The 27,566-nt window shown below is 35.3% G+C and overlaps 1 protein-coding gene across 6 annotated transcripts in view; it reads left to right on the top strand.

Moving 5' to 3' along the window:
• Window positions 1–27,566, top strand: part of ZNF148 (zinc finger protein 148) — a 151,553-nt gene that overhangs the window by 69,136 nt on the left and 54,851 nt on the right. For all 6 annotated transcript variants that reach the window (XM_043991943.1, XM_043991939.1, XM_043991945.1 and 3 more), the window contains 3 exons: window positions 4,338–4,463; window positions 19,394–19,517; window positions 20,176–20,259. In XM_043991943.1, coding sequence (XP_043847878.1) covers window positions 4,338–4,463; window positions 19,394–19,517; window positions 20,176–20,259 — 334 coding nt within the window. The remainder of the gene's footprint in view (window positions 1–4,337; window positions 4,464–19,393; window positions 19,518–20,175; window positions 20,260–27,566) is intronic.

Here is a 27,566-nt window from a genome sequence, read left to right as displayed (position 1 = left end):
AGTTTATGCTTCAGTTTAGTGTGAAGCATAAAAACATTAAGTACTTGCTGACATTCATCCTCTTCACATACCTAGCTCAGAGAAATTGAGTTGCAGCAGAGATCATTGTACCACTAGTGGGTTGGTAATCCTGCCTTTCTTAAAGTTAAGGTGATGCAAAGTAGCCTGACTTGGTTCTTTCTTGGGCTATCTTGGGGATGGGGTAGAGGACAGATAAATAATGCCATAGAATTTGTGGCCACTTTGGCATGCATTCTAATCTATCTTCTTTCTAACACACACATTCGTAGGTATTTAGGGTTTTCATACCTTGTTGACTTAAGTAGTTTGTTTACTTTTGACTACAAATAAATGACCCACTGAGGGGTAGAAAGTGGGCAGGAGAGCCTGAAAGATCTAGTCAGTATGTAGTTGGATCTCCTGTTTGGACAAATGGAACCCAGGGTACTGTTATACTGGCATATGTATCCTTTGTTTAGATAGCAATAAATCGTAGTTGAGGAAATTCACTGAGCTTCACTTTTTTCTCTCCCTTGAATTCATAAATGAATTGTTAACACGAAAGAGTACTGTGAAAATACTATTGATGAAACTATATCAGAAACCTTTATCAGAAGCCTATGCAATTAATTGAAAGCTATTAACAGTCACATATAATGTATACTATCATTTTGCAGCCCTTCATTTAGGAATGGAGTTTACTTTCAATTTTGCCTTTCTATATTTAAAAGCCTCTCACAGGTTTGATTTGGATTTTTAGATCCTTATCACTTAGTGTATCATGGGGATTGTGTGTTAATATTTCATGACTACTTCTGACTATATACTGTCCAGGCTAAACATTACCCAGTAATTAACTAGGTTTTTCATGATATGCTCTCCTTTTCCATTACTGTCTTGGTTTTCCTCTTCAGGGTCTGGTCAACCTTATCAATGTCTTTTCTAAACTGTTTTGTCCAAAACTGAATATAGTAGGTTAGATATTGCTTGACCAGGGCAAATAGTCTTGTCTTTTCTTTTATCATCTTCTTACTTCCAAATTAGTTAAAAAGCAAAATAAAATAGGGCATCTTTTTGTTCTTTTTAGCATTCATACCAGCCTCAACTTTTTCTGGACTTTATTGTTTCTGATACTCTTATATTTATTATCAGTTACTTGTCCTGGCATTTAACTTTTGTACACATATTTTTAAAACCCAACTTTGTTGACTTTATAATTTATGGCTCACAGAAGTTCCTAGATCAGTTTCAAGGGCTTTTGGCGATGTTCAAGGCTTTTTTGACTTGAAAGTTTTTTTCAATTTCAAGGTTTCTTTATGTTTTTAAGTCTAAAGGGCTGTGTATGCCTAAATGCCCTGAATAGGGCATCATTCTCCTTTTATACTTTTTCAGCAGGTTTAGGTTTAGGAGTCTGTTTCTTTACTTTTTGTCCTCCCATTTATCTTTGATAGGACTCTAATTTCATTGAACTCCAGGACTGGCTGATTCTTTCTCTTTCCATTGTCCCTTTTCTATATGTTGACACTTCTCTCTCACTCACCCCGTTTTTTAAGGGCATACTGTAAACTGTGTACTGATTTTAACCTACAGGAGAATAGTTTATTGTCCTGCAAAGAAGGGAATCTCTCTTGACTTGGGAGACATTTAATCTCTTAAAAGGAACACTTATTCAGGAAGAGATGTCATTATGATTCATTCTCAGCTAGTTGTTAGTTGCTGCACAAATTATGGGCAGTTTAACTACAAGAGATTTCTCTTAGAGCTATGGCGACAAGAGAGATGGTTCCTTAGAACCCCTAATTTAACCCAGAGAAATACATGGCTTTCAAAAATGCTGCCGTCTATCCTTAATACTACCAGGAGGTGACAAAATGTTCCATTATGTTATCCTGGAAATGACTCAGGAACCATTAAATGCTTCCCTGTTAGTGAAACAAGTCATTAGTGTCACCATATGTTTAAAGGTATACAGTGGCCATAGAGACCTATTGCCTTGAGCACTTGGCAAGGGAAGCAGTGATAAATAAAGCTAATATGGAGTTATCAAAAATAGGTCATGGCCAACTAACTTAATTTCCTTTTAGATCATTGGTGAGCACTAATTGTAAATTTGTGATCAAACAGGGATAATAGATCATACTCTTTGGTCCCCACATTGCTGGTAATATCTCCCCATTCTCTCTGTAAAAAACTTCATGGGGGGCAGCTAGATGGCGCAGTGAATAGAGCACAGCCCTGGATTCAGGAGGACCTGAGTTCAAATTTGGCCTCAGACACTTCACAGGTACTAACTGTGTGACCCTGGGCAAGTCACTTAACCCTCATTGCTTGGCAACCCCCCCCCCCCCCACACACAAACTTCATGAAAACAAAAATCAAAACAATTATAACCAACAATAATAATCACACTTATGTATCCTTGAAATCTCCCCCTAATTTAGAGGTTATTTAGGAAAGGTTCTCTCCTTGCTGGGAAGACAGGCTACAGGAATTGTAACAATTTGAGGTCGGTTCAGACTTTCTTTCCTATTGTTTGGGGTCCCCTAACAGCCAAGTCAGCAAGCATTTATTAGAGCTTACTGTGTGCCAGGCACTGTGCTAAGCTCTGGGAATACAAATATGAGCAGAAAGAAAGATAATTCCTCCCATTAAGGAGTAGTTTACATTTTAATGGGGATATGTAAAAGGCAACATGTAAAAGAAGCTGAAAAGCAGTGTGGGTTGGGGGAAGAGAAAGTACCTATGTAGATGGCATTGTGAAGAAAAAAGTATCAGGAGTGGAGCCCAGAGAAGAATAAAGGAGTAAACATGACTTGCCTGGGCATTTTCCTTAAAATGGAGGTTCTGTGAGGAACCAGCCAATCAGAAGAAAGGGCTTCAGGGGCAGAGTGTACTTCCAAGGTGAAGAGGCCATTGTGGCATGGTAGAAGAGTCTATAGACTTAAGATCAAAACCTGGAGAGGAATGAGTAAGTTAAAAAAACAAAAACAACAGGATATCTTAGGCCCAAGATAAGTGTTAGGTTCAAATTCATTGGTGTTGCTGGATCATGGCAGCAATACCTCTAAAATCTTTATTGTTATAATCAGAGATGGATACTGTATTAGGTCCTTACACATGCCCAAGACCCAAAATTCCCTATCCCCAAACAACAAAAGTACTTGAATCTCCAGTTTTGGTAAATTATTTTCCTTTTGCCAGAGTCCTGAAAAACAAAACTTTTTTTAACATTCACCCATAGTTCTTCCTGTAGGTGGTGTCAGATTTCCACATCATCTAAGACTTAATCGTTTCCTTCTTCTTCCTCTCCAGGGAAGATAACTTTTTATAAACTATCTCTAAAGAAGTCTTTATATTAGTACTGAAAGAGACTGAGGGTTATAGCTTTTTGTGTCCTTTGCTACTAATTCTGTGGTCAACCTGTTTCCAAATGCTCTCTTTCCATATGGCTAGCAGATTATATTTGCATCTATGAAGAAGAGGATGTTTATTGTAGGCTTATAGTGCTTGTTTTTGGCTTAATTTTGCTCCTTACAGTGCTCCAGCTACAGAATCACTTATTGCAGCAGCTGACAATAATTATTTTATTTTTTGGGAGAAATCTATTACATACGTTGTAGTGAACTTGTTTTTCTGAAAAGGTATTATCCCTGGTAGCTTTTCCCTTTTTCTTATCACTAAACTTAGATTAACTTCCCTCTCTCTGGTCCTCAGATGAGACCAGAAAAATGAGAGAGATCTGTTGAAAGTATCCATAACATAGTTAGGGCAGACTTTCTCCAGTAGGTCATATAGTTAAGAATACTCAGGGCAGAATTAAAGCTCTTTTTAACGTTTCCATACCTTCTAAGTTCTGGATGACAGTAGATTCCCAGTTGATTCTAATGGCTGTCAGGAATGTTATCTCATTAGAGGAGCAAATATATTGTTAAATAACTGGGGATTCCATAATCCTTTTTTTTTTTTTTGAGGAAGAAAGATACCATAGATCTGTTTCTCCAGATTTCACTAATTGTTAATCTGACTACTACTAGCTTCTAGTAGGTCACTTATTGACTCCTTTTTCTTGTTACTCCTTTCTTCCTTCTCATGGGGCATCTAGATTCTGCCTTCCTTTCCCTCCCAACTGCTCCCCCAAGATAAGTACTCTTGATCCTTGTTTCCCTGATGTCTTTCAGTTCTTTAATGCTAAACTAGCTAATTAGCATATACAAATGGGAACATTTGCAGAAAAGTCACTAGTGGTTACCTTACTTCCCCCCCAAAATAAACATGCAAGGACTTGGCATTGAATATTTAATTCATTTCTAAAACTGGCTTTTTTCCTCCTAAAACAGATAAGTGTAAAACAGGAAATTACTTTTACTGATGTAGCTGAACAACAAAAGAGAGACAAAAAGCAGATTCGAGAGCCAGTAGACTTGCAGAAAAAGAAGAAACGGAAACAGCGTTCTCCAGCAAAGGTAAGAAACAGATTAAGGCAATGGTTTTAACCTATCCATTATAGCTACAGATTGGTCTTCAAAGTTTTGCCATGTCAATTACTTTGCAAGGGACTTTCCTCAAGAGAAATGGAATGGAAGTGCCTCAGATACAGGTGGAACATCTGAGATTTTTGTAGCCTGATGTAACTAGAAGGAAGAGAGGTTGTTGATCATGTACATGGGTACCATTCTTCTTGTCATCTAAATTGATTATCCAGAAAGAAGTGACTTTTTCTTTTTTCCTAAGCTTTCCCCTCCATTTCTTCTCCTAACCCCTACCTTGGACCCTAGTGACCCAAATGCTAAAGCCTGCCTTCTCATTATGAGTCAAAGAAAGTATAAAGGCGGCAAGTTATAGTCTTCTTCCTTGTCAGTTTCCATGTTCTCTTTCCATCTCCTGTTTCATATTGTTATATCTTTTCCCTCTTCATCTTCTTCCCCCCCCCCTCTTCTTCTTTTTCCTTTTATCCATCCTTTTTTTTTTTTTTAAGTGAGGCAATTGGGGTTAAGTGACTTGCCCAGGGTCACACAGCTGGTAAGTGTTATGTGTCTGAGGTTGGATTTGAACTCAGGTCCTCCTGACTCCAGGGCCAGTGCTCTATCCACTGCGCCACCTAGCTGCCCCAGTCCATCCTTTTCTTAACTGTTTTCCTCTTTTCATCTTCATTTTCTAGTATTTCAACAAACTGGCTAATGATAGCCAGTGCCAGGTCTCTGGTTAATGATTTGTTTCTCCTATGTTAAATACTTTTCATAGCTTCCATAAGAAAGAAGATTATAATATTTCCAGTAACTCAAAACTAATTCTTTATCATGAAAAATTTGAGGACCATTGAATTGTTTATTAACAACATATGGTTAATAACACAAAAAGCATTATAGGAATTTGATTTTAATATTTTTAAGCGAATGACATTCCTAAGATGCCTAAAAATTTCTTCCATTACATTTATGATTTGAGAGATCTTTCAGTACTCTGCCTTTCTCCCCATATATCAATATACTCATGACGCTCATCTTTTTGGAAAGCTAGTTTGTATTTGTGAATCGTCAGATTATAAAATTTGTGGATTTGTGATTTGTGATTCATTTATGAATCGTCAAATTATTTATCTGTAGGGTAAAATTATGCCTTGAAAACTAAAAACATCATAATTAGTAATAATAGTAGCTAACTTGTATATAATGCTTACACTAAGTCAGGCACTGTGCTAAAAGTTTTACAATTATTTTCTCATTTGATCTTTACAACAACCCTGGGAGGTAGCTACTATTATTATTATTATTATTCCTATTTTACATATGAGGAAACTGAAGGAAACAGAGGCTAAATTATTTGTCTAGGGTCACACAGTTAATGTGTCTGAGGCCAGATTTTAGCTCAGGTCAGTCTAACGCCAGGCCCAGTGTTTTATCTACTTTGCCACCTAGCTATATAGTATGATATGAAATACATTTATTTATAAAGAATGATCAGTTTCTGAAATAACAATAGTTCCTGAGCTCACTGTTGATTTAGGAGGAAATATAGATGTGTATGTATAGGTAAAGGTTTAGGTATATATGTGTGTTTGTGTATATACATACACATACACATATTTATGTGAATAACAAGATTTTATTTCCAGCATTTTAAAAGATCATTAATTTCAACAGGCCTCAAATTTCTCTATGTATTTTATTCAAAATTCCTTTCTGAGTGTTAACGTTTTTGTGAGGGCTGTCTTTTCCTAAGTTCTATACAACAACCCATATTCTATTCATTCATTTATTCTTCTGTTCATTCAGCAAACATTTATTAATCAAGTATTTTTTGAGCACCTTTTATATGTCAGGCTCTGGGTTAGGTGTTGAGAATACAAATATGAAAAATGAAGCAATCTCTCCTTGCAAAGTAATTTACCTTCTGATGGGAGAGGCAGTTAGTACATAAAATTATTAGGTACCCTCTATGTGACAAAACCAAAAATGAAATAGTTTTTTTCTTTTAAGGTACCTGAATTCTCCTGGGGGAAACAAGATTTACCTTCAAGTCAGGAGTTCTTAACTGTTTTGCTTTGTGATCCCATGGACACTTTCTTAGAAAAACGTTTTTAAATTTATAAAAATAAATAAACCAAGTATATTGAAATATAATTATCAAAGTATTTTTCAAAAAGATCCGTGGTTAATCTCTACTATAACTGATTTCAGGGGATGAGCACTAGCTTTGGAGGGCAATGAACAAAGTGCCAGACTTGGAGTTACTCTGATCTGAGCTCACATCCTTACTCAAACATCTGCTAGCTGTGTGACCCTGGACAAGTCACTTAACCTTTCTTGGCCTCAGTTTCTTCATCTGTAAAATGAGGGAGTTATTAGCCTTGGGACCTTCTAAGGGCTTTTCAAGATATGAACGTATGGTTATATGAATTGGGAGGAATTATGGAAAGCCTTATGATGAACTGAGCTCTGAAGGAAGCTAAGGGTTGAGGTAGAGGTGAGATGCTAGTGAACTTCAGGCATTTCCAGGGGGTGAGATGGGGGAAATAGACTAGGCAAAGGTATGGAGATAGGAAATAGGATGTTGTGGATAAAGAATAGCAAGTTGGCTAGTTTGACTAGAATGTGTGGTGCATAAAGAGAAGTAATATGTACTAATGTTGGAAAGGTATATTGGATTCAGATTTTGTTGTTGTTGTTGTTGTTGTTGTTGTTGTTGTTGTTGTTTTGTGAGGCAATTGGGGTTAAGTGACTTGCCCAGGGTCACACAGCTAGTAAGTATCAAGTGTCTGAGGCTGAATTTGAACTCAGGTCCTCCTGAGTCCAGGGCCAGTGCTCTATCCACTGCACTACCTAGCTGCCCCTGGATTCAGATTTTGAATGCCAAGTATTGAAGCTTGTATATTACCTTGAGGGTAATTGCAGCTTTTTGAGCAGGGAAGCAACCTATTTATGCCTGTGTCATATCAATTTGGCTGTTGTATGGAAGATGGATTGATGAGAGGAGAGACTGGAGTCAGGGAGACCAATTACAGTACAGTTGTAATATTACATATTCTAATGGTCCATGTGAAAGATCATGAGACCTGGAATTAGAGTTGTGCCTATAGAAGTAGTCAGAAGAAAATGGATAGGAGATATATTGTGGAAGTAGGATTACCAAGACTTGGCAACTTACTAGATTTATAGGAATGGGAGAGAGTGAAAAGTCAGGAATGACTCCAAGGTTGTGGACCTGGATCATAGGATTACTAGACTGGAAGGATGTTGCTGTTCTTCATAGAAACAGGGAAATTAAGAAGAGTAGTAGGTTTATGGGGAAGGATGATAAGATCAGTTTTGAATGTGTTGAGTTTCATATGCCTATAGGACATCCATTTGAAAATGGCCATTAGGCAGTTGATGATGCAAGACTAGGACCCAGGAGAAACACTAGGGTATCGATAGTCTGTGTAGAGATGATAATTGCACCCATGGGAGCTGATAAGATCACTAAGTAAGAGAGTGTAAATAAAGAAAAGAGGGATAACCCTTTTAGAAAAATTATATTTTGAAATCTTTGCCAGGTTCTATACCTAGGATATTTACAAAATAGAGATTTAAAAGATCATATTTTAATAATTTTAAACTCTCAAATTAGTTGAATTTATTTACTTTGGTAGATAATACCTACTTGACTATATTATGTCACTAATGTTGAATATTTCTGCAAGTATTTAAGTTTTTAAGGAGGAAAAAATCTGTATACTTTTTATGCAGTTGCTAGATTAAAAATTAAGTCTGTAGTACATATAAAATTATGAGGAACTTTTTTAGTCATAATTCCATGGGTTCATTAATGTTTTTTTCATTGTATTTAATGGAAAAGAAGATTAAAGATGGAGCAGGATCACTACTGAGAGTAGATGAGACAATGGCGAGAAAACAGAACACCTGCCTTCTATTTTGCTTCTATTTTCTTTTTTCTTTCTTTTCTTTTCCTTTCTTTTTTGCTTCTATTTTCTCTACCAGTGAGAATAATCTTTGGATTTGAAAGGGCAGAACAAAAAGAATAGGTCACAAATATCCAGTATCAGTAAACAGATAATAAGAGAATACCTAGCTACCTTTTATGAGGTCAGATTGTCAGGCTTAGATGAACTGCATCCCCAGGTACTAAAAGAATTTTGGAAAATGTGATTTTAAATGACTTTCAGTGATTTTTCAAAAATCATGGGAGTATGAAAGAGTTGTTGCAAAAACCAGAGACAAGAAAATGTCTTGATTTTCAAAAAGGGAAGAGTGAATTTTTTTTTTTAAAGGCCAATGAGTTTGACTTTTATTCCTGGACTTTGAGAACCACTGGTATATCCTGTTTTCCTTGCTCTGTTTATCTTAAATATATTTTTAAGGACATGGTAAATAAACTTCTGGAAAAGGAAGTAATTATCGTAAAGAGCTAATATGGCTTCATCAAGAACTGTCATGTCAGACTAATTTCATCCCCTTTGTTGATAGGATAACTCGACTGTTAAATCAGGGGAATGTTGATGTACATCAAATTTACCTATGAATTTAGCAAGACATTTGACATAGTTTTTCTTTTTCTTTTTTTTCTTTCTTTTTTTTGCAGGGCAATGAGGGTTAAGTGACTTGCCCAGGGTCACACAGCTAGTTCAGTGTCAAGTGTCTGAGGCTGGATTTGAACTCAGGTCCTCTTGAATCCAAGGCCAGTGCTTTATCCACTGTGCTACCTAGCCACCCCCGACATAGTTTTTCATGCTAGTCTTGTAGATGGAGAGATGTGGAATAGATAATGATATAGTGATGTGTATTCAGAGTTTTTTGGATAGCTAACCCCCCCCCCAAATTAAACATTTTTTGGGGGGGAAGAGGGGGCATGCAACCTAGAAGAATTTTGTAGTTTCCCCAGGGAGCTGTGCTTGAACTTGTGCTGTTTAACATTTCATTGGTGACTTGGCTAAAGGTATAGATGACATATTTATTAAATTTGCAGATGTCACAGAACTGAAAGGTATGGCTAACATGTTGGGTGATAAGAGTTTTGATTCAAAAAGACCTTGACAAGCTAGAATGTTGTTCCAAATCAAATAACTTAAAATGATACATAAATGTAAAATTTTATACTTAAGTTAAAAAAAAACACACAAAAACTTTGTAAGTACAAGATGGGAAAGGTGTGATTAGATATGCCAGTTGACCTGAAAAAAGATCTAGTTGGGGTTAGGATTATTTGATCATAGATGTAGAGCTGAACAGGATCTTAGAGCTCATTTAATTCAACCTCTTTATTTTATAGATGACAAAATTGAGATCCAGAGACGTTAAGTAATTTGCCACACAATAGTTGTTTTGAAATTTTAACTCAAGCCCTTTGACTACAAGGTCTGATCTCTTTTTATTCTATCACACTCCCTCCCATTTAATTCAATGTAAACTCACTATGAGTCAGCAGTGTAAAATTATAGCTAAAAAAAGTGAATGTAATCTTAGTCTGCATTAAGAAAGGCATAACACTTAGAGTAAGGAAAGTGATAGTCTCACTGTATTCTGCCTTTATTAAACCACATCTGGAGTGTTATGTTCTGGACATCACATTTTAACAAAGTTTATAGGAATACAGAGAAGATCAACCAGCCATGCCCATGAGAAGATCATTTGAAGGAGCATAGAACATTTAGCTTGAAGAAGAAAAGAATTATGGAGAAACATAACTGTTTAAGTTTTTTGAAGGATTACCTTGTGGTTTAAGCATTAGATGTATTCTGCTTGACTCTGAAGGGCAGAACTGGAAACAAATTTGTGTGGACGTTGCAGAGTGGAAGATTTAGGTTTGATGTAAGGAAAAATTGCCCAACAGCTATTCAGAAGAATGGGCTGGTATGTGGAGTTAATGGGTTCTTCTCTGAAGTCTTTGAGGAAAGGCTGAATGATCATTGTTTTATGATTATTATTTTTAGGAATGATTGTTGTTTTAATGGGAACATTATTTTAGAGGTAATGCTTGTTCAGGTATGGCTTAGAATTGCTAACCTCTTAGGTGCCTTACAACTCTTATATACTTTGATTTTGGATGAAATTGTTAGAATGAATGAATGAATAAGCATTTATTAGGTGCTCACTATATGCTAAGAACTTGATGTACAATAAAAATTGAGATGGTGCCTGCTCTCAAGGAGTTTACGTTTTAAAAGGGAGAGATTGCACATATAAGGAAGTGGTGGCCAGGAAGGAGGGTATGTTAGATTGGATAGTGACTGTAGCCATTGGGGAGGAAGGGCAGGGTGGGGATTGATATACCTTCTTCAGTAGCAGCGCTAGTATTGATTTGATTATGGACCTAGAACTGGAAAGGTTTGTGGTTGGGTGGAAAGTATTTGAGTGGTGGAAAGATGGCTAAAGAAGAATAAAGTGAAGGGTGTCTGAGGCTGTGTAAATAGAATTGGACTCGCCAATAGGGTGATAGGTAGTTAGAGGGTAAGGCACTCACCAATCAGGACAATCCCAGGGTGGAAGTTCTGGATCTGAAAGAGGTAAATTTCCAGGGCATGCTCTCTGGTATGGGCAGCAAGACAGCTGACAAAAGGATGAAGAAGAGCGCATGTTTATATACACACAATGCAAACACATATATAAGGCATGGAATATGAGTTTAAAACTAAACTGACACTTTATATGTAATTTCCTGTAGTTAAGGGTCATTTTTGTTGTTATTGTTGTTGTTGTTTGCAGGGCAATGAGGGTTAAGTGATTTGCCCAGGGTCACACAGCTAGTAAGTGTCAAGTGTCTGAGGCCATATTTGAACTCAGGTCTTCTGAATCCAGGGCCTGTGCTTTATCCACTGCGACACCTAGCTGCCCCCAAGGGTCATTTTTTTTTTTTAGTAAGGCAATTGGGGTTAAGTGACTTGCCCAGGGTCACACAGCTAGTAAGTGTTAAGTGTCTGAGGCTGGATTTGAACTCAGGTCCTCCTGAATCCAGGGCTGGTGCTCTATCCACTGTGCCATCTAGCTGCCCCCCAAGGGTCATTTTTTAACAATGGTATTCAGTAACAAAGATTTATTGCTTTTCATGTTTGATATTCAAGAACTTGAGGCATAACTAATGAGTTTGGTCTAGTGTTTCAAAGGAGTTTTGACTTTTGAAAAATCACTGTCAAGTGAAGAGACAAAAAGATATATTAACCTTGACCTGATGGTGAAGCTTACAACTCAACAATTTTTACTTGGTTTTTCTACTTAGAATAATTTAAAACTCTCAGTGAGTTGTAACTTCATTCTGTTTTGAAGACTCAGTATTTTTCCATTTCATTATTATCAAGTCCGTGTCAGTTACAGACTTGTAAATCTCATTTGTGCAGTTATGTCATACTGGATACTTTGAATCCTTTTGACTTGTCTTCATTATATTTGTTGTAATTGGGAACCAGTAGATATAAGGCATGATTATAAAACTTTTTTTTAAGTCAAAATACCCCATCAGAATTTATACATAAGGGACAGCTAGGTGGTGCAGTGGATAGAGCACTGGCCCTGGAGTCAGGAGTACCTGAGTTCAAATCTGGCCTCAGACACTTGACACTTACTAGCTGTGTGACTCTGGGCAAGCCACTTAACCCCAATTGCCTCACTAAAAAAAAAAAAAAAAAAGAATTTATACGTAAACATAGGATCATAGGTTTAGAAATGTAAAGGATTTTAGAAGTTATGTAGTTAAATCCCCTTATTTTGTAGATGAGGAAACAGTCCCAGAGATGTTAAATCATTTGCCAGAGGTCACACAGGTAGAACAGCATTCTAACAGATAAGCATTCTAACTCAGTTCCTCTCTCTCTCCAAGTCCAGCATTCCAGATGAATATTTTGTGAGTTACCTTTGGAGTTTAGCCATTGGCACAGTATTTTTGGAACTCATCCTTTATATTTGCTTTCTTTTGTTCAGTAAGTTTGATTTCTAGAAGCAATCAATAATTTGGATGAAAGTTTGTTGATTAAGGTGATCATTACTGTTTTGGATCATAAATGGGTGTTTCTGTAATTTATTGAGATTGATTACCTCAGGTTACTATGAAAATAATTTTACAAGTGTTTTTAGGAATGGCTACATCATTAGAATTAGGATTTAACTGGCATATGTGGAAACACTTTGAAAAATTGTAATATTCAGATTCTTTTCCCCTAAATATGTTCCTTCTGATTTCAGTTTTTCAATTATTGGCACTTAACATTCTCTCAGTCTTTCTTAGTATTATCTTTTAAACTCTTCCCCTGCCTCTTTGGTTTCCAAAGCTTGCTAATTATATCTCTGGAATAACCTTTTCACATATGCTCTCTCATTATATCCACCTGGACTATTGCAATAGGTTTTTATCTAAGGCTGATCTTGAAAGTCAGCAGATTTGGATTTAAGAGGACTGACCCATATCACTGTGTTTTGAGTTTGACCCTGAGTCACTTAACCTTTATGGGCCTCAGTTTCCTTACCTCACCAATGGAGGAATGAACCTTAAATAAACATTCTTGTACTAAATGGAGTAATGAACATTAAATGAACATTCTTGTACTAAATACATGATAAGAGTTGTCTGGATATTGTTATGTAAATTGTCAAGCACAGTAGAAGTATGAAATTATTTTTATTACTATTAATGATAAATATCTCATTTAACAAGCTGTTCTGCATTTTCCAGATAAACTGAAACTTAACCTATTCAATGCCAAAATGGTATTTTAACCATTTTGACAGACAGCTTTCCAAAATACATTATATTCTTTTTTTTCTTCTTCAACAGAACATATGCCAAATATAATTTAACTATTTCTTGATGGTATCAGTTATGAACACTAAGTATATATTGTATACACAGGAGTATCCATTTTATTTGACAACTTGATATTGTTCTATTGCTTATTATCTTTTGTAGTTTAGAAAAACAAGTAATCAAGCTTGTTAGAAGTAAGTATAAAGTGAAAGTATGTAGGTAGAGTATGAAGGCCTCCCTTTTGACTTCTGGGAGGCTGTTTTATGGTTTCTTCCTGCTTTTGCACTGTGTTCCTGGAGAGTTATGGTTGCTGGATAAATGAGTTATGGAACAAGAGGTATTAATATAACAACTTTACTTTTGGCAGCCAGTTTGATTTTAGTTCTCATTTCTGCTAACTTGCTGTGTGGTAGTCAGTAAGCCATTATATTTGAGTTTGCCTATCTATAAATTATCTCAAAAGAATCCTATCTCAAAATAATTTTATAACATTGAGCTAAATTTACAAAATACAAGTTTCTTTATAATAAGTGATATAGAAATAATTATTATTGTTATCTTACCCCAGAATTTCAAAACAGTTTGCAAGTCTCTCCAGTTTTCACAACTATAATCTGAAAGTGTACTGAACATTGTGTTCACTGTTGTTTACCCTGGCATGTCCCTTCTCCATCAGAAATAAGAACTAGAGATATGTCTATTATGGTACTTTAGGTAGTTTTAGTACACAGTGGAACTGTTGTAGGTCACAGCAAACTTTAAGAAGAACAACATATTACAGGTACAGAAACTTTCAGAAAATACTGTCCATCCTGAAACCTTGATTGATGCCTCTTCTCAGGTTCTGCAATTGTATTGCCTTAGGATTTCCTGATGAAAACACCTTATCAATAAAGATTTGTCAAGCTAATCTTTGTAACATTTGGAGAACAAGGAGGAAATTATATGAGGAAGTAAAGTGTTGAATAAAAACACAATAATGCTTATTTTTCCAATGCATAGTACACCATAGGCATTTAATAAATGCTTGTCGAATTCTAGTATTATAAATAAATGAAGTGTTTGGATAAGTGAAATTTTTCAGATAATGATGGTACTCTTTCTAAAATCTATTAATCAGTCCCCTAACTTAATAAACAGATTATGCAGAATTTAATCTTGCCTTTTTTGATAACTGAGTCATTATTATGAACAGCAGTTACTATGTTGTTCTTAAATTGAGTAATATCACCAAAAATTTGATAGTGTATTGGGATTTAGTTTGTTGTTTGGCTAAATTCCTTTTAAATTGATGTATTATGATTTGTAGTTTAGTTCTTTCCAGTCCTCATGACTATTGGGTTGCTTTAATTAAGGCTTAGCTTGCCTTTTAGTTAAATATCTTACAGAGTAGAGTGTTGTGCCTGTTTAGTTAGTATTTTGTAATTTCCCACCCCATTGATTCTCTCTGAGACTGTTTAGATATTTGTTGTTGCTTCTTCTGTGTTTTACCTTATGAAGCTTGTTCTCACAGTTAGCAGATACATTTCTTCCTTTTGCAGTTCTTACCTTGCAATCTTTGACCAATTTGGACTCAGAAACTTTTAAACTTACTTTGGAGTACAGTGAATCTTTTAATTTTTGAATAATCCATAATTTCGAGATTGTCTAAAATCTGCTGGTTAAGAAGAGTATTGCTGTGGTGGAATCTTTGTTAAGGAAATGTAATCATTAATGAAATAATCAGAAGCATCCAAGGGAGGATAACCTAACCTATATATGGGTTTAAGTTTGTCATTGTTTTTAAATGTAAAGAAATAGCAAAATTGGACATTTAGTAGTCTTTTATTTCATCTGTACCATGAGATAACATTTCTCATAGAGACAGTACTTAATTTTGTTGTTACATATATAGATATTTAAATTTTTGAGGCCTCTCACTGAATTTGCATACATTGGTCTGTGGGGGAGCTCATTCAGCATTACAAACTATATGTGTTATTTAAAAATTATTCCGTAAGTAGAATAGACCTTGTTTTGTTTAGTAGTGCTGATAAGGTGGTAGGAAAATATCTGTGCCCCTTTAAGAGATGAGGAGTTCCGGGAGAGAGACTGAACTATTTTGAAGAGGCATAGATTTCAGTCAGAGGGAACTGACAGTTCAATAGTCAGAGAATAAAGATCTCTAAATAGGGTAGGCCAGGGACTCTTCACCTGAAGAAAAAGTATGGTAGGTACATGAACAGTACAGAAGAGTTTGAATTGGAAATAGCCCTGATAAAGCCTGTCTGTGAATATGCTAATTAATAGTGGATTAGGTAAAGTTAACAATAGTTTTTTAAAAAAGTTTTTCTGTTGCTTTATAATACTGGCTTTATTTTGAATATTTGTCAACAATAATTTGAATTTAACTCTTGTATTTATCAAATAGTTTTAAAATGATAATCAATAAGTATTAAGTGCCTACTATGTGCCAGGTTTAGTGAGATTGTTATAACATTTTTTTCTCAATTTTCCATGCTTAATGAAAACTGGCCATGAGACCTTTATAACAGGCACCATAATTTACCTACTAATAGGGTCCAGAATAGAATCAAAACACTTAGGAAGATTATTACTATCTTCCCAAGACTTGCCTGAAATGCCAAATCTTTGGGTAATGTTGGATATGTTGTTATAAATTGTGTATCTATGTATTCCAAGTTAGAATGGGGTAGAAATTATATAACACCCACTAGCATTCTTCTGTCAAACACTTTGGTGATGAGACTTTGAAGCATTGTGGGTCACTTTTGCAGTTTGCCTGGGGCCCAGATATCCTGTTAAATTCAGCATGGCTATTTGCATCATTTTGCATAAAGTATAGACTGAACTCTATATATCTTATGATAAGTTAAATTTAAAAAATTTTAAATGTTGGAGAGAGAAACATATCTAAAATATTTGTCATAAGAAGCTGGCAAGAATGCAGTAGTAAATTTCTATAGTACAGGTTCTCTACCGGATGGAAATGTATTAGTAAATCTCATAGCCATACTACTGTAAAGAGTTGGTTGTCTCTGCCAAATTAATTTCCTGTCTTTGGTTTGCCAGCACTTTGAACAGGAAGGAATTGAAGCCTATGTTGACACTGCTCCACCAAGGTACTGTGATGGTGGTACCTAGCACTTCTCAAACACCCAATGCTTTAGAGTTCACCGTGAACAGTAAAGAGAGAATGATACTTGATGTGGATATTGGTGGGTTATAGTATGAGTTAGAAAGCCTTAAATCTACAATATAGTTCTGAGAAAGGATTCCAAAAGCTAGGGGAAATAAGGTGAGATACAGAATGCAAATATCTTACGAATTTTAGGCTATAATCTTTCTTCACCATTTTTAGACAATGCTGCCCCCCCCTTTTATTTCAGCAGAAGAAAACTTTCCAAAGATATTTATAAGTATACTGGTTTCTCTCTTTTCCAATATTCTCATGGCAAAGATGCTTGAATCATTTTATATTAAATATTGGATCTGTAGTAAAAGTACTTGTTGCCATCAGTGCAAGAAAAAAATGACCTAAAACCTTGATATTCTTCATAAAAGAGCTTTTGTAGGCAAGATTATATCTATTTCATAGGATTTAGTTCTCACAAAGAGCTAGGTTTTCTTGGTTGTTGCTGTGCCACAAAAGCTACCAAGCTACCTTTTTTTGGCACTTGGATTTGTGATCAGTATATCTAAAAAATAACTAGTGTACTACTTTTTAGTTGTAATTTTCAGTGGATATTTTAGTTTAGTAATACGATATCTATTTACTTTTTTCTGAAATAGTTTGGAGCAATGTTTTTAAAAATAGATTAGTCATCTACTTTTGGTTTTCATTTTGGCATACTTTTAAATTGCATATTACTGCATAGATATTATAGTAATATTACATTGTACTGTATGACTTCGGAGGGGTTAAAAAAATTTGAAGGTGACTGGTTAGTGATGAAACTGCATTTTTACTTTGGGAAATAGTATGACACCTACTACTGTTCTTCTGGCAGACACTTTCCTCTATACTTTGGTGATTAGGCCTTGAAGCATTGTGGGTCAGTTTAGCAGTTTGCTTTGGGCCCAACTGCCCTGTTTAATTTGCACGGTTATTTGTCAAATCAGTTGCATTAAAACAGAACTCTCCATATGCCTTATGATAAGGTAAAATTTTAAAATGTAAAATTTTCTTATCCTGACTTTCCTTTCCTTCTTCCATTTTTGTGTGGGAAAGTCATGGCTTTGTTTTCTGAAGAGCCCAACTTGTCACTTCTATTTTCCACATCCATCCCTCCATGTGACTTTAAAAAATCTTAATATTTTCTTTTCATCCTGCTGTCTTAGCTTTTTATTGCTGTTGTTTTTAACTTCTTGTCTTTCTATTATTTTATTCCAGTCTGCTTTTTAAAATGTAGTTTGTTGTACAGACATTTGATAAACTTACATCTCTTTAGAGACATTCACTTTATAGGCATTAAACTATTGTTCCTCCAGGGAATCTGCTCTCATAGCAATGTCTCCCTGGGGTCCAGACTATTCTGAATCGTAAGGTGCTTGGAGATACCATGTTGGTTCTCTCTGTGTCCTCTCTTCCCAGTGCCTAAAGTATCTTAGGAATTTTGGTAGCAACAATTCAGCTAGCTTGAGGTAGCCCTAGGGGTCCTGTATCAGATCAGATTCCAGATCCAGCTTCAGAGTGACCTGAAAAAAACAACCTCACAGATAGGAGGCTTCAGAGGACTTAGTATCATTTTAGTTTCCTAATGATGTTACACACTGCTGCCAGATTAATCTTTAAAAAGCTACTTTCATGTCATCTTTTGGCTTAAAATCTTTGAGTTGCTTTTCCTTATCTTTGATATTAAGTCTCAGTTCCTTAATCAGGCATTCATAATTGTTCCCAGTCCTCTTTCCAGTAATGCCCACTCCTTCCCAACCCAAATTCAGTCATTTTTATTTCTATGTACTGTGCTTCAAACATGCTATGTACATTCCTGCCTTCAAGCCTTTGTTGTCACTATTTCCTCATATATAATACCCTCTCTTGCCTTCTCTGCCTCCTAAAACCTTCCTATCCCTTAAGGCCTGACTTAAAACCCATTTTTCCCATGAAGCCTTCTATGATCATTGATTCTTTTATTAAAAGTATTTTATTATTTTCCAGTTACATGTAAGGATAGTTTTCAATATTTGTTTTCATAGGATTTTTATTTCCAAATTTTGCTTCCACCCTCCCTTCCCTCTCTCCTCCCCAAGATGGAAAGCAATCTGATATAGGTTATATATGTACAATTACATTAACCATATTTCTGCATTAGTTATATTGTGAAAGAAGAATATGATCATCCTTTCTAAACATCAGTATTCATTGTGTACAATATTTATTTGGTATATATGTTGCCTTGAGCAGAAACAGTGATAAATATTTTACTTTTCGTATCTGTGTGTCGTGTTTCCATACTAAGGTTGTAAAATGATGAGAGGGATCATATTTTTTATTTTCTATCCATAATAGAATTGCTATATATAGTATTAAATAATACAGTGTTGAATGATTGAATGAATGAATGAATTGCATCAAGAATCATACAAAACTTAGATGGTAGCCTCTGCTGGGAGAAAATCCTTAGATATTAGAGGGTAGAACCTCAGATTTCTATGCAAATTCAAGATTGTATAACATAAATTCCTCTTGATTTTTAGGTGGGGAAAAAAAAGAGTGTTGATAATCAACTGAGTAAGAGAGCTTATATTTGTGTCATTTTAGAGAAGTTGTGACTTGGTTTTGTATTCCAAATATCAAGCATAGCACTAGGCCAAGATACAAGATTTTTGGTTTGAATGGTCTTGAGAATTTAAAATTGAAAACACAGCAACACTTAAACTGGCCAAGAGCACCCAGGACTCCATCACTCAGAAGACGTGAGCTTTAGAACTGTGTTAGCTTGCTTGTCCTCATTTATCAGTCTAGTCAGGTTTTTATTCCCCCTCTGAATTTTAGTGCATATTTACACTTCTAGTCGTTTCTCAGGTAGTTGAGAAAAGATGTTTTCTTTCACATTCTCTGATGACCATTGTTTTGCACTGATATAGGTCAACATGTTTTTTTTAGATTAACATTTACATATGTATATTTTAAGAACTTTTTCTTTTTTCTTTTTTTAAATAGATCCTTACAATAAATGAGGATGGATCACTTGGTTTGAAAACCCCTAAATCTCATGTTTGTGAGCACTGCAATGCTGCCTTTAGAACGAACTATCATTTACAGAGACATGTCTTCATTCATACAGGTATTTCTGTCTTAAAATGGGCTCATGGTGATTGTTTTTTTCATCAACATTGATAAGATGTTTTTAGAAAATATTTCTAGTTCCTTTACAGTGTAATTTCTAAGAACTCACTAACTTGATAATCTAAACTTAAATTTTCTATGTACCAAAGTGTCAGAAGTATTTAAATATACTAGTATCAATCAGTGGTGGGAGGGTGGAGAAGGAAGCAGAGGAAAGACACCATTTGGTAGAGATGTGTCAAATGACAGAAATAATGCTTTGTGCATTTTTCCCCCTTTATGAGAAATGAATGGGAAATTTATAGCTCAGTTGCTATCATTAACCCCCATTTATGACATATGTTCTTGATACTTACTTAGCCTGATGTCTTTTTGCTTAGATAAGTAAATAAAAATGCTTATTCTCTCCCAAATCTAAATTCAGTTCTAATGCTAGCCCCTCTTTCTCCTTTGAGGAAATTTGATCCATTTTTTATCACATTTCCATTTTAGTATGAATATGAGTTCTGAGGAAAAACTTGAGAGGAAATGAAAAGTGTCTAGGATTTGTGAGAGAATGAGTTGTCATTTACTCAAGTTTAGGCTCCTAAAGTACACTCTCTTCCTGTAAAGTGTTATTTTCAGTAACTAATTTATGGATGTGAAATTATTTTAAGGTGAAAAACCATTTCAGTGTAGTCAATGTGACATGCGTTTCATACAGAAGTACCTTCTACAGAGACATGAGAAGATTCATACTGGTGAGTGACGCCCTCATTAGAGGCATTTAAAAATTGATATATTAAATTAGAGAACATTTTACAGCGAGTCGTAACACAGATAATATAACCTGTTGGTTTTTAAGTCTTATCGTTGTCAAGTGAAAAAAAACAAACTCTGGTTTTGCCCTATTTTTTTCCTTAAATAAGTGAATTTTGACTTGTCATTCTGCATGCATGCCATAGTCCAATAAATTATTTTGAAACAAGATTCCATAATAACAAATGTACATATGTATAATGACCAAAGGAACATGTCAGAAAATTAGGTCCTTTTAAAACAGTGAGGAAGGGTTTTTCATTGAACTTTTCAAAACATTTCAAGTATGTAAGATTTTCATTCATGATCATGAGAAACATAAAAACTAGAGGTGGAAGGGACTCTCAAGGTCATTTCATCCAATTTCACTTTTCAGATTAGAATCCAGTGTCCAGAGAGGTTAAGTGATTTGTCCAAGGTCACACTGCTAGTTTGTGAAGGGCAGAGTTTAAATAAAAACCCAGACCTCCTCACTCTGGTGCACTTGTCCTTAATCTGCTTTCCTCCAGTTAGCTTGATGGGAATTTAAAAGGCCAAAGCCTCAATATTTTATAATATGAATGTTTTACCTTAGTCTGTGACTATGCTTTTTTTTTTAATTAGTAGTAGAATATTCCAGAAAAATTGGGTGTGAATCACTTACTATGAATTGAATTCTGTTTTCATCTTGATCATCACTGGGCAGTGGCTCCTGACTGTGGAGCTTTATGCTTCTTAGCCAATTAGTTAATTATCTATAAACAAACATTTGGGAAGCCTAGGAAAGTCATTGTTTAACACAGGGTTTCTTAACTTTTTTTGTGTCATGGACTCTTTGGCAGTCTTGTGAAGCCTATGGATCATGTCTTACAATAGTATTTTTAAGTAAATAAAATATGTGGGATTACAAAAGAAAACAATTATATTGAAATACAGTTACCAGAATATTATTATTTTTTTAATTTACGTATTCCAGGTTAAAAAAAAAACCCTTGTTTAAGTAACCCTATCATAAATCCGTTTATATGTGAATGGCCACCTCCTAATTTATTTAGTTTATACATTTGGATTTTTTTGAGGTTTTCATCTCTTCAGGAAACACTCTAAGTTTAAAAATAAACATTTAAAACAAATGGTTTTAATTTGTGTATATTTGTGTTTATGCTTTTATTTATAACACCAAATTTCATAAATTGTTCTACCATTTTGTTGCGTGGCTTTTGATACCTCGATAAGCATGGTAAGGCATAATGCCAAATTCTTGTCTATTATTGCGATCAAAAGAAAATAGGAAAACAGAGATGATGAATGACTCGACTATATTCTTGTTTGGTTGTAGCATTTAAATCAGTCTTGTTAGTAGTATGTGTGCAAATGTTGGAAAATTAGTTGAGGAGTAGTCAGGTGTGTGTTTGTGTGTATATACATGCATAAGTGCATGTGGCACATGCTGTGCAAACAAAAACACGTGCAAACATCCTGTTATTCATTAGACTTCTCAAATTCTACTGACAACAGGGCCAGTTGAAGAGGATAGTTGCACAGAAGTATCTTTTCTCTGGTTCATTTTTCTTCAGTTTCTTTGTCCTTGAAACAAAGAGATGTGAATGTAGCTGCTTTTCTTGGACATGAGCTCCAATGAGAGAGATTGTTTTAACTCTGTCACTTTATTTAATAAGATGTTTTGCACATCACTCTTTCCACAGTTCTGAATTTTACTAGCATAGTGCCATGAAGAACTTGAACATTACATTTATCCTTGTTTTTTGAAATACTTTTTAACATGAACACTTAGTTAAAATCCTAACAGATAAAAAAGGAACTGTTTTGCCCAGTAGAAAAAAAAAATCTTAAATTCCTGTTGGGTTTTGGATGTCTTTTATCTCCATTTTTTTTTCTCCTTTACCTTCTTTCCTTCATTCTCACCATAGATAGCATCAGAACTTTCTGAATTGGAGACAATACTTGTTTTGTGTTAGGGATTTTCAAAATAGACTAGTTTTCCAAACACTTAAATATTACTTTGATTGTGTGTGAAATAAATATTTACTTTTTGGGAGATGACAAGTTGGCCTATGACCAAGACCTCCCTGGGATAATTTGCATGTTCTCAGAACCATGCTACTCTCAATTTGTGGACTTTCTTTCTCTGGGACTTAGTAACACAGGGACATAGGAAAGAGGAAGCAGGTAAAATAATTTTCTTTTAATTGGAAGAATCTGAAAGCCTGGTTTATAATAAATTTGGACAAAGAAGAAAATGAAGGTACAGAAAGATGCCAACATGATTTGTTTTTATCATAGTCTCTTAAGAAGATGATTTCTTTCAGAATAATGCTTTTACCTTTGCAGGCATTCCCTGCCCCGCTCAGGAGGAAACTTACATTACTGGGGACATAGTTTATTGCTTTGCCCCACTTCATTTGTATATAAATAAACTCTTGATTAGTGTTCTAGGAGGTTGTGTTTGTAGGCCTATTGATAGGTTTTTAGGTAGAATCTTGTTATGTTGATAATTTTTCAATGCTGATCTTTGTTCTTTATTGGTCCAATGCTTTGTCCTTCTTTGTGCTTCAATATCTCTTTTGATTGCTATTATAATGACTTTACTGATGTATTATACATTGACTGCTATTTCTGTGATAGCATAGCTGACACCAAAAGATTTTATCTATGTTAGCTCCTGGTTCCCTTTAAAGCAGATGGGTAATAAGTCACCTGCTAATTTGTCTCTCTTTGAAGATACAAAATGTGAATGGCATCATTGTAGAAAGAAAAAACCCAAATATATCTCAGAGGTCTTCAGTAAATACTTTTGTTTTGTTTTGGGTTTTTTCCCCTTCTATAGCCGTACCTTTAGCCACAAGTACGCTATTTCTCCCTTTTTTGATGTGAACCACCCTCTGTATTCCACCTCCCCATCTTTCTTCCTTTCGAGACATCAACTTGTGTTGATACCAAAATATTCTAGATCATTGAGTATATATAGATATAGTTCATTCCTTGTCAATGGCTTACAGCTCTTAAAGGGATTAGAAAACACTGTAAAGACTTCTGCATGGTCTTTAAGCCAAAACTTAGTTTAATTCAATATCCAAAGCAGATTTGAGTATTGCCTAGAAATAGGCATCTCCTTTTCCTCACTTGGGGTTGGCTTAACAGGGAGGCTGAGTAGGTACCTTCTTGTATAGTATAATTTGTCATAGGATTAGAGCTCTAGAGCTGAAAGTATCCTCAAAGGTCATCTGATGCAGACCCCCATATTTCAAGAGTATAAGGTCCTGTGGCCTAAAAAAATATCTCTTATCCATTGGTCAAGGTCTGAAATTCTGTAAATTAGAGTTACATTCCATTGGTTTAAAGCACCTTCTACTAAAATGTAGCTGCTTGGAAAGGCATAATATTGTGATGCTTTTATCAGGCATTTCTACTTTGTTGTGGAGTTTCATCCTGAGGACAGGCTTTTGAGAAGTAGAAGAGAGTATGAGGGCCTTTGATATTGATAGTAAGGAGCCTTGAATTACTGAAGGCAAACTTTGCCTACTTTGTAATTTTGCTTAGATATAACTGTAGCTTTATTGCTCAGGCACATCCCAAGGTTAAACATTGACCTTAACTGGTAAACATTTACTTTTTGATCAGGCGTTTAACTATAAGCCTTCCCTTTTGCAGGCATTTTCAAAATGCCAAGTAAATAAATAAGGATGCCATTCATTTTGCGTCTTCAAAAGTTTTCATGCGTCCTACCCATCATGTCATTTTACTACATCCAAAGAAACCTCCAGTCACTTTGCTATTTGAAGTCAAAGTAATCTACTTTGAGGTGAAAATATTTTCTTATACTCTTCTTTAATTTTTCTAAGCTTATTTACCCACCAGATAATAGGCCATTGAGTAGGTTTTTATTTCATTGTATTAATACACAAGTGAACGTTTGCAAAATGATCTCCACTCTCTGTCCCTATTGAAAAAGTATATTAGAAACTAGGTGGCACAGTGGGTAGAGCACTGGCCCTGGAGTCAGGAGGACCTGAGTTCAAATCCTGTCTTAGACACTAGACACTTACTAGCTGTGTGACCCTGGGCAAGTCACTTAACCCCAATTGCCTCACCAAAAAAAAAAAAAAAGAAGTTCATACGACTTAAAGTTAGGAATGTTCATTAGACATTCTGCCTTTTTTTTTTTTTAAAGGTTTTTGGCTCCTCCTCTAAAAACTTGTTAGGGCTACTGGGAAATATCTCTTCTAGGCTTTTCCTAGTTCTCATTATAGCCTGAATTTCATTCACAACTCTGAAAAACAGTTAAATGATAACTTTAAGAAAGAATTGAACCATTGGCTTGGACCTACACTTTGGCTTTCCCTCAAAAGTACAGAAATTCCAGTTTTCATCTCACTTTTTAAGGTGCCAGTTGCTGATTATACCTCCTCCCCTCCCAACAAAGGATTTTACAGAAGACAATATATAAGCTTGTTTTAGTTTTAGTTTAAATTTACAAATCTCAAGGAATTGAATATTTTTTGTGTGTTTAAGATTGTCATCAGAATTTTAAGCTCCTGGTGAAGACAAATAGCATTGTTGTGGATATAAGTCTTAATAATTTGAGAAGAAAAAATAATAAGGGATATGCCTTGGATTTACTTTGGAAAATTGTGTCGATTACATTCTCTGCCTGAATGAAGCATTTGCTCATTAAACTTTTTCTTTAAAAGCTGTTGATTAGCTAACAGTAAAAGACACAGCTAAGCATTGTACTTAAAGAAAACTTGTGCCACTTAAAATCTCCTTGTTAAACAAGAAAATGAAGAAAAATTTCAATGTGGCACTTCCTTTAACTTTATGATATGCGTCTGTAGTTCAACTTTTTTGGGTGGAGAAAAATCAGTAAATTAATTCCATGATATTATATATTTTTCCAAGTTTTATTGAAGCCTTTGGCTTTATCCCATAGTCTATTCTTGATATATTCTTCTTCCTCCATCCCTTGAAATAAAGAAAAACAGTTAAGCAAACCTGACATAACGTCTTCATATGACAACATATATTATGACAATAGATATTATCTTCTGAAGCCATCATCCCCCCCTTTCTACTGAGAAGGAGGACCATGGGACCCTAGATCTAGAAGGGCCCTTAGACCTGGTAGAGGCCATTTAGTCCTAGCCTTAAAATTTTACAGTTGAAGAAATTGAGGTTCAGAAAGTAAAGTGACTTACTCAAGGTTGCAAAGATAGTAAAGCATCAGGGGGAAGGTGATTAGTCATTATAATTAGCCAGTGATATTATTTTGAAGTTACCACTTATATCTACTTAATAAGAATAACATACATTTATGTAGTTCATTAAACACGTTTCACAACAAACCTGTAATGAGGAAGGAGCTAAAAGTGTTATTTCCATTTTGTAAATGAGGAAACTGAGGCTCAGAGAGGTTGTGACTTGTCCCTTAACAACTTGTGACACACCATAATGAAGAAAAGAACCAGGATGTTAAGAAATCTAAGAAATCTAGCATTCTATTAAAAACATTCTAAAGGTGATAATAATTGATATTAATATGCTTTATGATATTGTAAAGTGTTTTACATAACATTGTCTCATATGGTCCTTACAAGTTGTGATCTAGGTTTTAAGCAGTTCTAGTATCCCCATTTTATAGACGAAGAAACAGAGGCATCAAGAAATTAAGTAACCCATATAAGGTTACATAACAAGTGATAGCGTTAAGATGCAAACTGAGGTCTTCTGACTGCTACTTTTTTCTTCTTACTCAAAATATTTAAATGGATATATGACATCATTTATGTGATGTGTGTGTGTGTGTGCGTGTGTGTGTATGTAATAACCTAGCCATACCTATCTATCTTGTACAACTTTTGTCTGTATCCTCCCATAATTTTTCATAATAGGGTCCACCTTACGTACTGAGGCTTTCCACAAAGAGTTGCTATAAATATTTTTTGTACAATTCCCCCCCCTTTTCTCTTTTTCATGATTACTATTGTTAACTGTTTCCCTTCTATCCTATTCCCTTCCCCATGATATTTATTCTATTATCCATCTTCTTTCATCCTATCCCTCTTCAAAAGGGATTTGCTTTTGTCTGTCCCCTCCCCCAATCTGCCCTTCCTTCTTTTGCCCCTCTCTCTTTATCCCCTTCCTCTCCTATTTTCCTACAGGGTTAGAGAGATTACTCCACCCAATTGAGTGTGTACATTATTCCCTCCTTGAGCCAATTCTAATGAGATTGAGGTCTTTGAGCCAATTCTGATGAGTGTTAGGCTCATTTACTGCCCAGATTAATTAGATTACTACAACCCAGTTGGGTGTGTCTATTAGTCCCTCCTTGAGGCAGCTCTGATGAGTTTAAGGTCTTTGAGCCTTTTATGATGAGTGTAAAATTCATTTACTGCCCTGTTCCTCTCCCATCTCTTCCCCCACTCCATAAGCCTTTTCCTGTTTCTTTCATATAGGATTTCACCTCTGCCCTTCCCCCTCTCCCAATGCATTCCCCTCACCCTTCAATTTAACCCTAAAGATTCCATCATGGGGCAGCTAGGTGACACAGTGGACAAAGCATCACCCCTGGACCCAGGGGGATCCCAGCCAAAGCCCAGCCTTAGACACAAGACAGTGACTCATTGCACGACCCCAGGTATGTCCCCCAGCTCCAGTTTTTTATGGTTCTCTAGGATCTTGTATTTGAAAGTCAAATTTGCCATTCAGTTCAGGTCTTTTCATCATGAATACCTGAAAGTCCTCTTTTTCATTAAAGTCCCATTTTTTGCTCTGAAAAATTATGCTCACTTTTGTTGGTTTGTTGGTATGTGATTCTTGGTTGTAATCCCAATTCCTTTGCCCTCTGAAATATCATATTCCATGCCTTCTGGTCCTTTAATGTAGAAGCTCCTAGATCTTGTGCTATTAGTACTTGAATTCTTTCTTTTTGGCAGCTTGCAATATTTTCTCCTTGACCTGAGAGCTCTGGAATTTGGCTATAATATTCCTAGGAGTTTTCTTTTTGGGATCTCTTTCTGGAGGTGATTGGTGGATTCTTTCAATTTCTATTTTAGCTTCTTCTAGAATTTCAGGGCAATTTTCCCTGAGAATATCTTGGAAGATGATGTCTAAGCTCTTTCCTTGATCATGGTTTTCAGGTAGACCAATGATTTTCAAATTATCTCTCCTGGACTTATTTTCCAGGTCAGCAGTTTTTCCCAGAAGATATTTCACACTGCCCTTTATTTTTTTATTCATTTGGATTTGCTTT

Source organism: Dromiciops gliroides, chromosome 3, assembly GCF_019393635.1.
Source record: "Dromiciops gliroides isolate mDroGli1 chromosome 3, mDroGli1.pri, whole genome shotgun sequence".
NCBI lineage: Eukaryota > Metazoa > Chordata > Mammalia > Microbiotheria > Microbiotheriidae > Dromiciops > Dromiciops gliroides.
Note: the sequence above shows the minus strand (reverse complement) of the source record. Positions and strands in the feature narration are given on the sequence as shown.